At 37.2% G+C, this 14116-nt stretch overlaps 1 protein-coding gene across 3 annotated transcripts; it reads left to right on the top strand.

Annotated features, from left to right (window-relative positions):
- Positions 1-6409: 6409 nt before the first annotated feature.
- Positions 6410-9369, top strand: LOC122088460 (F-box/LRR-repeat protein At3g58900-like). 3 transcript variants are annotated; one of them, XM_042657739.1, is made up of 4 exons: positions 6410-6930; positions 7602-8543; positions 8627-8776; positions 8884-9369. In XM_042657739.1, exons 2-4 carry the CDS (start codon positions 7632-7634, stop codon positions 9202-9204), a joined length of 1383 nt encoding a protein of 460 aa, XP_042513673.1. In that variant the 5' UTR covers positions 6410-6930; positions 7602-7631; the 3' UTR covers positions 9205-9369. The 3 variants fall into 3 exon arrangements, with proteins under 3 accessions (XP_042513673.1, XP_042513672.1, XP_042513671.1); XM_042657738.1 differs by having other exon boundaries at positions 7583-8543; XM_042657737.1 differs by having other exon boundaries at positions 6411-6930; positions 7599-8543.
- The last annotated feature ends 4747 nt before the right edge of the window (positions 9370-14116 follow it).

Genomic DNA, 14116 nt, shown 5'->3' with positions numbered 1-14116 from the left:
CCCTAAACTGTTTTATTGAATGAGTTGAATCAGTATAAGTCGGGATAGATCTGAGTTGACTCACAAATCACACCTTTAAACTTAGTTGATTTTAATTTCTATTCAATCACTTTATTTGGAAAAACATCTCCAATACAATTTTGCCTCGAGTTTGGATAGATATAGCTGGCTTTTAGGTATCAGGAATCAGGATATGGGAGAGGGTTGTTTAAGCAAGAGGCATAGGGGAAAACACATCAATAAAAAACGACAAATTAGTTCCGTACCTAAGGTCAAAGTGATTATGTGAAGATGTTCTCTTTAGGGGAGGCACACAGAGTGCCTCTCAATATCTATCCTCTAGGCATTTGTGTCATTTCACATACGAGAGGATAGAAATAGAGAGATTTGGCTTGACTCCATAATTGGTAGAGAATTAGTGCATGAAAAATTGAAGACGAGCCAAATCTGAAATAGGGAGGTGTAGTGTACAACATGAGGACATCCGACCCCTCTACATGAGAGTAGGGGTGTCAATTCTTAAACCGAACCGGTAAAACTGGCCGGACCGAACCGATAACAACACAGATCGAACCGAACCGAAGCCTTATTGGGTCAGTTCAGTTTGGAGTATTGCAACCCCAAAAACCAAACCGGTAAGAAACCGAAACACTCCAAAATTCATTAAAAAAATCAAAATTTACATAGTTTTGTAAACATTTGTATGGAAATTTGAATCCAAACTGGACCAAAAACCAAAACCAACCCGGTTACAAATCGATTTAAGAAACCGAAGACAAACCGAAACCAAACCGCACCGAAACCGAAGCCAAACCGAAACCAGAATTTCCTTATTGATTCGGTTTAGATTTCAACTTTCCCACACCAAAACCGACTCAACCCGGACCGAAACCAAGCCGGACCGACCGATTGACACCTCTACATGAGAGTGATGACATTTATATCTTTTCTTCCCATTACCACACTACGCTCATGACTGATATGTAGTGAACATTTTGGTTTCCCCAAATACACACATTGCATATCATAGAAAAATAATTTTGACATTACAAAGTGTTATACGAACCCAAAAGATTTTTTCTTTTCAACAAAAGCGATGTGGGAGAATAAAAAAAAAAAAAGGAGCAATTTACATCCCCCTCCCCTGTACTTTGCTATTATTACATCTTCTTCCCTTGTATTTTTAGAAATTACATCATCCTCCCCTGTCAGTCGACAATGTTAGTCTGGTCTTAATTTTAATGTTCAAAGTCAATTTTAGCCTTTAAAGATATTAACCTTAAAAAATGGGTGAAGGGATTTCCCATTCACCCATCTTTCATTTCAATTCATTCATTGCTGAATCAGAAATTAGGGCATATTCAACTCTAAGGTTTTCCTTCTTTACATTGGTTGTTGTTGTTGTTGCTGTTATGTTTCTCCGGCAATCGGCATAGGGGTTTTGATCGCCGGAGTAAGTACTCCTTTCTCTAGGGGGCAAGGGTTGGAAATAGTCATGTTTTGACCGTCACACGACGATGATCTCTTGTAAAACCCACTTCATTATGCTATTGTGATCGGAGATTCAAAACCTATAAGAAAAACATGTGACTATGATCTATTTTACCCAAAAAACAAACTCAAAAGTCACAATGATCACAACAGAAAATTATCACAATAGTTAGTGTAGCTGATCAAACAAATTTCAGAGGAAAGAATGAATCAAACGCTTTTCCCTCAACCATGTCAGCAAACTATTGTGAAGTATCCAAAATAAAGGGGCAACGTTTTCATCTATTCCATAGATTGATTAAACAAAAGCAATCCAATTTTAAGAAGTGAAAATTTCTTACAATTTATTAAAGAGGAAAAGAGATGGAGAATTGATTTGGGAGAAACAAAAGCTTCATGCCACAATTCTCAGTGGCCAAATCATCAACCACCACCACCACTGCTATCACCGCCACCATCTCCTCCTCCCTTACAACCCCCGCCCTACCACCATCAACACCACTATCTGGGATTGTTACAACTGTCAACGGTTTTTGCTTTTGGGCCTCCGGTAGCCTAGATCAACTGTTACCTGCGATGGTGGTTGGTTTAAGCAGTTTCAAATTTTCTTTTTTCCCCTCTTTTAGGTCACTGTATAACAAGGTTTTGTTTTGAAAGGGTGAGAGGGTGAAAGAGTCAAATCACACAATAGATGGGTAATATAGGTATTAAAAAAATATTGGACAAATTTAACGGTTTAAACTTAACGGAGTGGGTCTACTTGTAAGATATAACATACCACAGGGGAGGGGGATGTAAATTGCTCAAAAAAAAAATCTCCTCAATAGCTCAAAACAATAAAGAGGCATCTCAGATCCCTAGATAGGCATAATTCCATCTAATCAAATGAAGAAAAATCTTTCTTTGATTAAGGTTTTATGCACGGTTATGTATATATACGGGTAATACCTTCAACCATTAAATGGGAGAGATGAGTATATGTTGTTACACTTCGACCCGAACCCCATCCAAATTTCAATAGTTGAAAGGCAAGATCGTATACATACATGGCCGTGCATAAGAATTGGATCATTTTAACTAAAAAAAGGAAGTACTAGTTTTTTTCACACACAATTTAGTTCTATTGACTTTACATATACTCAAAACATTTTATGGGCAGTGATTTAAAAATCAGAATCAGATTGGTCAACTTAGTCGATTTCGATATCAATCAACTATAACCAATCCCAATTATGGTTGATTAGACATAGTCAATTGTTAGTCTAAAAGTGTAGAATTGCTTAGTTTTCAGATCTTAGGCCAATTTTAGAGGGTTTTAGGACTAATTTCGATCCAATCTGTAAGAGATCGAATTAGAATCGGGCATACACTCATGTACTAATCCTGATTCTGTGTTTTGAATCCTTGTTTATGGAAGATTCTTCTCATACATCCTCAAATGATGGAAGGGCATTTTTTGCATTACAAAATGTTTCATCCCATGAAAGGAAGGGACTCTCTCTCCTTTTAAACGATGGAAGGACATTTTTTTGCCCTTTTAGAAAAAGAAAACATACCGGCCTTGTACATATTCTTTTATATCTTTCACATATAATAAAATAAACAATGAGGTCCAAGTTGGTGCTCTCTTTTATTTTGAGAATATAGCTTTCATTAAAAAAAGAATTATTAGTTTTTTCCTACGTAATTTTGTTCTATTGACTTTACATGTTTTTGTATATCAAATGTCACATGGGCACTGTTTTGAAAATTAGAATAAGATCATTCAAATCAGTTGATTTCAATTTGAATCGATTGTCATCAATCCTGATTCTAGTTGATTTGACATAGTCAATTGTTATTTCAAAAAAACCCAACGAGGTAGTGTAGTTGATGAGCAACGAACTTAGTATGAATCGTAAATTCGGACGTTCTAAGTTGAATGGTTCTCATTCAACCCCAATATGACCCGATCCATGCGGTTGTGGGGTTAATATGGGCCTGCAAGAGTAATCAAGCCGATGGCCTAGATATTCGTCGTTAGCCAAAAAATAAATAAAAAAAATTTGTTATTCCAAAAGCCTTGTATTGCTGAGTTTTCAAATATGAGGACTGATTATAGCAATTTTATGATCAATTCGAATCCAATCTATACCAAAGTCAATAGGGCCAGGGTCAGATTTAGCAAGGACTAATTCGATCCCCAACAGATACTAATATCGATTCCATATTTTGAATAAAAATGGGCGTTTTTTGCGAATAAATTTTGAATACTATTCACTAAAGATTTCGTTTTGCTGCAATTGGTCTTTTTTTTCTTTCTTTCTTTCTTTTTATAAAAAGAAAGCATGCCACTCTTGTACAAATTCTTTTGGGTAATTTACAACGCCACCCCCTGGAGACTGTCAGTATTATTTCATGTTTATGTCAACTAGTATATATTTTTTTAAATACTAAAATACCCTTGCAAATGGTGAAGTACCTAATATACCCTCTACTCTCTCTCTCTCTCTCTCTCTCTCTCTCTCTCTCTCTCTCTCTCTCTCTCTCTCTCTCTCTCTCTCTCTCTCTCTCTCTCTCTCTCTCTCTCTCTCTCTTTCTTTGAAAACCAGCCAAATGTATTCCGGAGTTAAGTACCTTGGCGTTCCCTACTGTCCCGAACTATAACGCTGATCATCCTCCCTCAGATCACCTCTAACCCTGGCTTCGGCCTCATTTTCTTCCTCTGCAACACCACCTCTCCCCCTAAAGCCATCGCGGGTCAATACTTCGGCATCTTCTCCAATGCTACCCACCCCTTCGTCTACCCCCTCATTGCCGTCAAATTCAATAGCGGCCTCAATGTTGAATTCAACGACCTAGATGCCAATCATGTAGGCATTGATCTGAACAACCCTGAATCCACCGTCACCCACACTGGCGGTTATTATAATTCCAACAACCCTGCTAGGGATTTCAACACCACAAGTCTGTCAATTCTGCCGTTCGACAGTCTTGCAACGACGTTGTCACGGCCGGGGCTTCCCAGATCGTTGCTAATGCTTTTATACCTCATTGTAATTAATAATTGTAAAAATAAAATAATAGAAATTTTAATAAATTTATATCACAATTTTCCCTCCCAACTCCGTTTTATTCCTATTCTATTTATTTTTATTTATCATTATGCAGGTGGAAACATAGTATTAATAGTAAATTAGTCATGGTGGTGTTTGAATAAAATGCATTTGGAAGCCCTTCTATGTGTTCTTGAAGCCCAAGCTTCTGCCGCAGAATGGAATACAAGGTCGTCGTTTACAGTTTTGTAGGTAACTAAATATGGGCTCTAGTTCGAGGTTGGCTCTGGCTCATGATGAATCTGAGATTCCCAATTTGAGCTCTGTTCGCCATTAATTTCTCAGTCTCCATCTTCTCAGCTTCTACTACTGTCTTTTCCCAAGAAACTCTTTCTTCCTCAAATCCTCCGTTTTATTTTCCCAACATGTATAAAACGAATCCAGGAGATAAGTTCTCTCTATCCGTGGTGATAAATTTAGAGAAGAAATCAATTACTTTCTTAGTTCCTTCCCTTTTCTTCATTTCATTCAATTTCATTAATTTCTAAAGTATTAGTAGTATGGAGGTTTCATTCGCAGCGGCTTACAAGCAAGCTGACCACCCCTTACTGAACTTTCCGGCCGGTCTCGGCATGATTAACATGAAACCCTTTAACCCCATTCTCCGGAAGGATAAAGATAAGGTGGTTTTTGTGATGGGTGCCACCAGGACTGGAAAATCCAAGCTTTCCATCGATCTCGCTAATTGTTTTCCATCAGAGATTGTCAATTCAAACAAAATGCAAGTCCATAAGGGTCTAGACATCGTCACCAATAAAGCCGACTATCCTCTACCCAAGGCTCGTTCTCCATACTCTGAATTTGATACTCGTTGCACAGCAAAGGAAAAGCATTGGAAGCATTTCTTTTCTCTTCAGTGAGTGGAGGTTAGGGGTAACGAGGGTTTTGGTTAAAACATGAACTGGACATGTGTTTTAGTCAAAAGGGTACAACAGTCATTTCAACTCCTCACTTAACAGTAATTGACGGGTAGAGAGCCTGAGTCTAATTTGATGAAAGAGAGGGGGTGTTCCTATAATACTGGCATTCTCCAGAGGGTGGCGCTATAAATTACCCAATTCTTTTATAGTCTTTATGTATATTAATAAATAATGGGGTCCAATTTGACACCTTCTTTTATTTTTACAATACAAATCTCACAAAATGATACCATTTCTTGATCCCTCATTGACATAGCTTACCAATTCTTTCTGGACTGTCATTCTTTGCAGTGAGTGCGATGATGCGGTGATCATCAAATGGGTGAAAGCATCTAGACACACGCCCTAAGATCATCTCAGCCATTCGATGCTCGTCGCATCGTTGCACTCACTGCCGAGGATGTTTTTACATTCTTTCTTACATTGCCCTTGTAGAAACCCTCCCCACTAAAAACAACCAACAATTGACAGACCTTAGTGTTACCTCACTTGCTGCGTCATTACTACCCTTGCAAAGATTTTCTTTCATTTTGATTTTATAAATAATCATTTAAAACAAGAAATAAATATATAGCACTTTTGACTGTTCGATATAGTTCTGTTGACTTTACATTTGCTTAATTTTGTTTTTTAAAACCACATGGGTTGATGATAATCTCTACAGACCTGCTCCAACAATGGAGGCTCTGGAAGGACATTTCTAGCATCACAAGGTCTCATCCAATTAAAGAGGAGATCCTTCTTTTTCTTATTTTTTTTATTAAAGAAGGAAATAAAATTTAGAAAGCATCCAATAAAGATTCTCCTTCATGTTACATTGATTCGTTTTACTGGTGTTAAAACTAAAGTTGAATTAAATTAATCAACTTTTGAAGTTATTTTTATTTTTATTTTTGGATTGCGCATGGCTTCCGTACACATCACAGCTCGTGCAGGCGTGCTAGCCCATGGCTACAGTGCTTCATACTGTGAGCAGGTGTTGGTCGGTGTGGGGTTTGGGTTGCTGCCTTTGTAGTTTTCATCTTCTTAAGCTTTTGTCCGAATGCCTTCCCAGTTCCCACAGACCCAACACTCCGTAAGTCTGCAACTACTTGAGATTCCAAAAGGGTCAAAAGATTTCAGACTCTTAGAGCCTTTTTTAAGAATTTCAGCATCTGAATCTCAAACATTACTTCAGTAACCTGAAACCCCAGTTGAATCATCTCTGACCCATATCTTATTTTTCCTTCCCTTCGATTCAGTTCTTCAAACGAATCAAACCCTTTTACCTCTAGCTTCTTTTAATCATTCCTGTTCTCTGCAAATGTGACTGAAGTAATACTATTGAAGAAGAGGCCAGAGGCAATGGCAACCTGTGTGGTGGTGAAGAACTTGGCCAGTGGGAGAAACGGCGGCAGCAAATTTGAAGCAAAAGTAGTTTTCAGGTATGTCTTGCCATAATCTTCTTTTTTTTTTTTTTTCTAATTTATTTAAATCTCAACTTGAAATTCAAATAAATCCCTTATTATTCTTCTTTGGTTTGGGGATTTTCAGTTTGGATCTTCAACATAGTTTAGGGTTCTTGGGATTTTGGATAGACTTTACAAATTTTGTGTTTTGGGTAGCTCTCACTTTGTTGTATGTATTTATATTCAGGTTTGATTTTTTGAGGGGTTTTAATTACAGTTCTTGCCCAAAACTTGGTTTGTTTGCGTTAGTGATAGTTTTTCTTCTTAGCTCTTGGAAGATCAGTGAATAACACACTTAAATGACCAAGTATGGAAGACTCTGCCCGGCTGGGTAATGGGATTTTCCATCCTTATTGTTAGGGTAAATCCTTAACTGATCCTTACAGGACAAGGGTAAGCACTAAGCAGACCTCAAACCATTTAGAGGGTTACTCCATTGTAGCCATTTCCATCCCCTAAGAAATCATAACAGCTGTGTCCAATGGATGCTTGGGTGGATTGAGTTTCTAATTTCTAGACATGAATGAGCACCAAATCTGCAATTTTTTTAGGTAAATTCGGTTGCATATCTAACAAAATCCATAATTTTTTTTTTCATTTTTTCAGATTTGTCTAATTTTGTGTTTAGATGTAAATTTTGACAGTAGGGTGACAGGATACTAGAAAAGCTTGAAATCATGGAGGACAGAATTAGTGAAATGCCAGAACAAATTCTTCATTCGATCTTATCATTTTTGACACTGAAGGAGGCCACAGCTAGTAGCATCCTTTCTAAAAGATGGAAAGACCTCTCGTCATCTTTCGTGGCACTTACCTCTACCCTCAACTTAGATGTTGCAAACATGATTGGATATGATCAGTACGACAAAGAATTCTGGGCTAAAGATAATCAAAGATGTGAATTTGTAAGATGGGCTGATAAAATCCTGCAGCTTCACCAGCACCCAAAGGTTTATGCATTCAGGGTTCAATTTTACCTAAGCCAAGAGTTTGCCTATCATCTTGATAGATGGATTGCAAATGCTGTGGATAAGGGAGTCCAAGAGCTTGACCTTGACTTGGATATGTCTCACAAATATCCGTTGGGAGATAATCTCTACAACTTTCCTTGCTGGCTTTTCCCTCAATATAGAGAGCCCCACATAAAGCATTTGTTTCTGAACTCCTGCATCCTGAGACTCCCTCCTGATTTCAGTGCATTTAGCTCCCTTTTAGCCTTCAGTTTAGAAAATGTACTCATATCTGAAGAAGATATTCTTTACATCATGTCCAACTGTTTACTCCTTGAATCCTTGAAAGTGAGAAACTGCCCTTCCATAGTTTGTTTGAAAATTGATGGTCCATGCCCCCAGTTGAAACATTTATGCATATCAAGGTGTCATCACTTGGAGAACATTGAGATTGTTGCCATAAATCTTCTTTCCTTTGAGTATATTGGAACCACACCAAATTTGTCTTTCAAATTTGTTCCACAACTTGTAACGGCAAGTATCTGCACAACGAGTGGTGGTATGACTTATGCTCTTGATAGACTTCCATGTGATATTCCTCGGCTAGAGACCTTACTCCTATTCTCACCAACAATGAAGGTTTGTAGACATCATAATATGTTGGACTCTGTAGAGGTATCATTCTAAGTTCATTCCTTATAGCTCTCTTATTACTCTTTCAGGAAAATGTGCTGCCAGCTAAGTTGTCTATGTTCACTAATCTAAAGAAATTGGTGTTGACGGCTGGCCGTACATCAAACAGAGGAAGCCTCATCCCTTTTACTGCTACCTTTCTTAAGGCTTGTCCTTTTCTGCAGAAATTTATGCTGCATGTGAGTTTACCCAACTATTGATACAATTAAGGCTCCTATGAAATTGTAGTGAGCTTCTACTGAATCTTATTCATAAAGAGATTAAATTGTGATGCTCTTTGCTGCAGCTGGTGGCTGGAAGTCCCTGTAAAGAAGTAATAACAGAAGCAAAGCTTTGTTCATCTGAATGCACCCATAACCAACTCAAGGAAGTTCAGATAAGTGGTTTTAGAGGTTCCTTGGATGAAATTGAGCTGGCATCATATATTATGAGGATTGCTGTGGTGCTTGAAAAAATGACCATTGACCCAAAAGTCGCTGATTATCAAGGAGAAGGCAAATGGAATGCCATTGACGGGAACAAGTTATGGTCCAACTGCTTGCAGAAAAGTATTTGTAAATCACTGTCCAGACTAGTCCCTCCCCATGTTCTATTAATAGTTTTGTGAGCATTCAAGTAATTTTCTTAGCAACTAACAGCAAGTAGCGCCTTCTCGTTTTGCATTGTAGAGTTGCAGAATGAAGGAGACTGTTTGTCATAGTGCCTTCATTTTATTTAACTTGTAACATGTATCGCGGTAACTGAAGATGTTAATGAGCTGCTGTTCTAATGATCATTACCTTACTATACCTCATAGAAGTGATAGAAACTCATGGTAGGATGCCTTACATGCAGCTTTTGCTTTGTATCATCTCCATTTCAACCTTCTTTTCATTGTCTCTGCCTTGACATATCAAAAGACACAAAAGAAACAGCTGAAGATAGAAGATAATCTACAGTGGATGGAGTCTCTTGATGGGAGGGTGTTGGGGAAGCTGCTGTGCAAGGTATAGATGAAGACGCATAAAACTATTAGGCACCCAACTCAACATCCCAACTGCCATTAGCAAATAATATTTTAACAAAACTGAATCTATTAAACAGATGACAAAGAGGGGATTTGAAAGACTATCAGGCACCCATGGATCATTCCATATAGATAAAGAAAACTTATAGACACAATGAAACACAAACTGTTTTTGAGTTGGGGAAGTATCTTACAAATACCATCCCAAATAAGAGAACTATTTTCGTTTCAAATACAATCCAACATAAAACCCCAAGGGGTTAGCAGAGTTGGCAAGAGATTTTCATCTGAGGAAGCATGTGGTTTTGAGTTTGATTCCTTTTACCTCATTGGGACTACTCACATGGGGTTGTTTAGTGTTCTTCACTGTTTTTAAAAAGTTGAATGGTTCTCATTTAACCTCAGTATGACCTAGTCCATACAGTTGTGACATGTGAGGTCAGTATGGATCTGCGGGACTAGTCAAGCGAAGGCCTGGATACCCATCATCATGACAAAAAAAATTACAACCAAATTAACAAAGATGATTCAGGATAATATTTACATTTAACCACTTGTGAACAAGGCATATTTAATCTCATCTCCATTAGGTAAGAATATCACATCTATTTTTATCAACAAAGACAATTGAATCAAATGAGCATTCTCAATGAATGAATGATGAATGATGAATGATCATGAGGGTTTGAAGTGATGTAAATAGAACTAAGGTAAGTGGAGAACATTTTGCCATGGTGGGAAGATCATATACTTTTTCCCTTTTATTATTTAAGACATATTTAAGACTACAATTCCTAAGTTTCCTAGGGGGTACTACCCATGTGGTAAGCAAGGTGATTGTTCTTTCTTTCCTTTTTTTTTTTTTGGTAGAAATTGTTCTTTCTTTCCAATGGTTGGAAATTTTTTTATTGTATCCTATACCAACATGAAGAGATTAGCCACATTATATTTATATTTTCATCTATGTTCTTACACCTAATGGTCCGAATCCAACACCCATAACATGTCTCATGTCCATGGATTAAGGTATCGCTATTGGCATCAGATCTGAATAGGATCGGATTAGTGCATATCTATCTTTTTTGTCCTTGTTTTTTAAAAAAGTTTTTTTTATTATTATTTTACTTTTGAGATAATACAAATAAATGACACTTTTGTAGGACCAATGGGTGATAGTGGGCATGCCAAGACTTGAACCCACAACCAACCGACTCGAGCGGTGATGGGTTGAGGGCATTTTCATCACTAGGCTACCAACCCCATTGGTATACGATACTAATACTTGAAACCATGCTCATGTAGTCATGTCACACAGGGGAAGTACCTAAATCCTATAGTTTTCATTAAAAATAAGATCCTATAGTTTTGTGGGGCCACCTCAAGGACTACAAAAATAAGTAATAAATTTTAAAGGGTTAATCTGTTTGTAACCTAACCCGGTTACAATTGATTATTGTAATCTCTTTTCTTTGCCCTTGGTCACATTATCTACACCGGTTTTAATATGAGGTTATTTCTGTAATTTTATTAGTCTCCACCTTCCGCATCTCTTTGTTTCTTTGGGTCTGAATTGAGCCCTCTCTGACACATTGTCGCTGCTATGAGTGCCGCCCCATCTCCTCTTCTCTACATCTATCTCTCCCCCGCCTCATATGACCGTATACTCGATCCCGTAATTTCTCATTGTTAGCTTATAAATTCCACTCACGCAGTCATCAACATTGTGTTGCTCGTGGTTCGCTCTTCAAGCTCGACTATAGATTTTGGATTTTGGGTGCCCTTCAAATTACTGATTCCTCAGCCTCTTTGATTCTCCTTGACTGAATTCTGAATTTTCTAAAGCCACTGTGTCTATTTCTCAATTTTGTTTATGTGATGATCTTTAATTACTTGTTAAGAATGTTTTCTTGGTTGGCTGGAAAAAATTTGCCATCCCGGGGAATATGTGAGGTGAGCTAATAATGGGTTCCTCTCTCAATCTTCGTCTCTACTGACATCTTGAATTTGAATGCCATATGGGTTCAATTGATTAAGGAATGAGAATTTCGTAATGATTTCCTGCTTTCAGAAACTAAACAAGTTACTAGAAGCCTTCGGACTCGTGTCAATTGCATTTCTTCCTCTTATCTACGCCCCTAATTTCCATTGTTGTTCATTAGTGATTTGTTTATGTTAGCTCACAACATATTTTACTCTGTATATGTTGATTCACTTCAAAGGGTTATGAGTTTTACACTTTGTGGCATTCATTATTTGTTTCTGCCAATTTATTTCCCAAGCACCTTAAATTCTCTCTTGGGCGTCGAACGCCTTAAAATTTCCGATGGGCAAGAGCGTGTTTGCATCAAATTGGCCGATATAGTCGTAGTTGCATGCGGTAAATGAAAAAGTGTTCAAAATATGAGGATTGTCGATTATTGAAATTCATGGACTGAACCTGACTAGATGACTCTTGATGTACGTCAATGCTTCCTCCATGGTGACGGCTCAGAAACAGAACTAAAAACTTATCGGGCTGGCCACTTTCTCCACATGACACTGATCATCACCACGAGGTAATGCCAGCTGGGAGCAACTACCACCTCACTCCCTCAATGTATGGTGGCTTCAGGGAGTGATTGGCTGATTTTGACAAAGGATTAGGATCCTTGCAAATTTACATCCTTATCCTGTATAAATGAGTGACATGTCATCTTATAAGGACAAAATGTCTGGTTACAAAATCTATTTGTAACATTCCTAGTTACAGACAGATGAACCCAATTTTAAAAATATATATAGAATGGCTTTTAAGTTTTAACTAGACAAAACAGTTATTAATTCTTTTAGTTAAAAAAAAAAAAAGGGTTATTAATTCTACAAGGGCGGAGTTTTGTCGTATCCGTTCCATTTCAACTCCATCACACTCATCATCGTTGTTGCGTGGTTACTACGGTGGGTTATTTGAAAAACTTGGCATTGTTATCAAGGCTTAAAATAAATTGAAAAAAAAAAAAAAACAATTAAGAAGTGAAACATGAAATCAACAAGAACAATGGGAAGTTATTAGTGTAACAAGGGTTGGTTATGTTTGATGAAATAAAACATGAAATCAACAAGAACAATGGGAAGTTATTATTGTAACAAAGGTTGGTTATGTTTGGTAAAATAACAAAAGAATAAAAAGACCAAATTACCATGAGAAATTTTAGTAAAGATTGAATTAAGTGGGGGTAAACTAGACATTTAACATTTTATAAATTAAAATCACAAAATATATCCACAATTAAAATTGTAAAGACATTTTAATCCTTTCATCTTATTTCTTAAACTTACCTTTCTTAATCTTTTGTACTCGAGGTTGAAGTTAAGGATTTACCAAAAAAAAAAATGCTTCAAATTGAGTTTTTCTTCATTGATGACATTTTGAACTCCATGAGATTGCATGTGCTGCCTTTGTCATCAACTCTGCTGGGCACTATGAGGCGATCAACAGAACCTGCTGTAAGTACCATCTGAGTATTTGTCTACAGAATCTGTTGCCTTGTTTGCAAAGCAACTCCTGAAGAAACCAAGTTATATTATTGGCCAGATAGTGCACGAAGAACGGAGAACTGCAAGGATACCACTTGTTCGGCCTAAGCTTGGGGTAGATCAAGTATAGTGGTATCCCTGTCAAACCCATATGGCCTTGCTATAGGTTGCGAGTTGTATATCATAGTTACAGTAGCAATGCTACCTGACACCAACATTCATTCGTCACCTCCTTCTTGATCCTACTGCAGATAGACATGATGGAAGAAACTAAGTGCATAGTGCTTCAAATTATGGGAAAAATTGAACCTTGTTGGTAGAAATGTGGGGTTGATCAATTCCTTCCTTTTTGTACAGTTCATAAGGATTCTGTTAAAATTTCATTTTCCCCTTCTTGTATATATATGCTGATCAAAGAAATTTGCCTCAATATGTTCACATCTTTCATGCTTCCAGTGTATTCTAATCAAAGAAATTTATGTCCGTGGGTCGAAGAACTATCAAAAGGTCTAAGATGTTATTTTCATAAAGATTCACGACAACAGAATTGATTTGTTGAGAAGAAACAATTGAATATCCACTGGTTGAAATATACACAGGGATTTTTGAAATGAGAGAAGGGGATTCCTTGCGATAGTGAATCGTGCAGGAAGTGGATAGGTTGCATCGATTGCATGGTGCTGCGTCGCTGCCGAAGTTGTAGAGTCCAATAGCTCTAACTGTCATATGGTGTGGAGGGATGAGAGACTGGAGAGGGTTTTGGGGATAATGGGTGTGTTTAATTACGATAAAAACCCTTTGCGAAGTCTTAACTAAACTTTTTTTTTCCAACCAATAATGTGATTTTACTCAATTATCCTTATAAAATTATTCCCAATTGAGTCTCATCTATATTTTTAAGAGGATAGTTGATGTCTTGTTATATTTGGATAAATAACAGACCCTTGTTATGTTAATAATTCTCCTTTAAAAATCAAAGTTAAAAATTTACAATTGGTGA

This window comes from Macadamia integrifolia, chromosome 9 (genome assembly GCF_013358625.1).
Source record: "Macadamia integrifolia cultivar HAES 741 chromosome 9, SCU_Mint_v3, whole genome shotgun sequence".
Taxonomy (NCBI): domain Eukaryota; kingdom Viridiplantae; phylum Streptophyta; class Magnoliopsida; order Proteales; family Proteaceae; genus Macadamia; species Macadamia integrifolia.
The sequence above is the reverse complement of the archived record's forward strand: the minus strand, read 5'-3'. Positions and strand labels throughout refer to the sequence as shown.

Excerpts from the sequence above, each read along its gene's own strand:
- LOC122088460 (XM_042657739.1), top strand. The coding sequence starts at position 7,632 with ATGGAGGACAGAATTAGTGAAATGCCAGAACAAATTCTTCATTCGATC. Across the intron at positions 8,544-8,626 it reads TATTCTCACCAACAATGAAG|GAAAATGTGCTGCCAGCTAA; the intron begins GTTTGTAGACAT and ends TTACTCTTTCAG. Across the intron at positions 8,777-8,883 it reads TGCAGAAATTTATGCTGCAT|CTGGTGGCTGGAAGTCCCTG; the intron begins GTGAGTTTACCC and ends TCTTTGCTGCAG.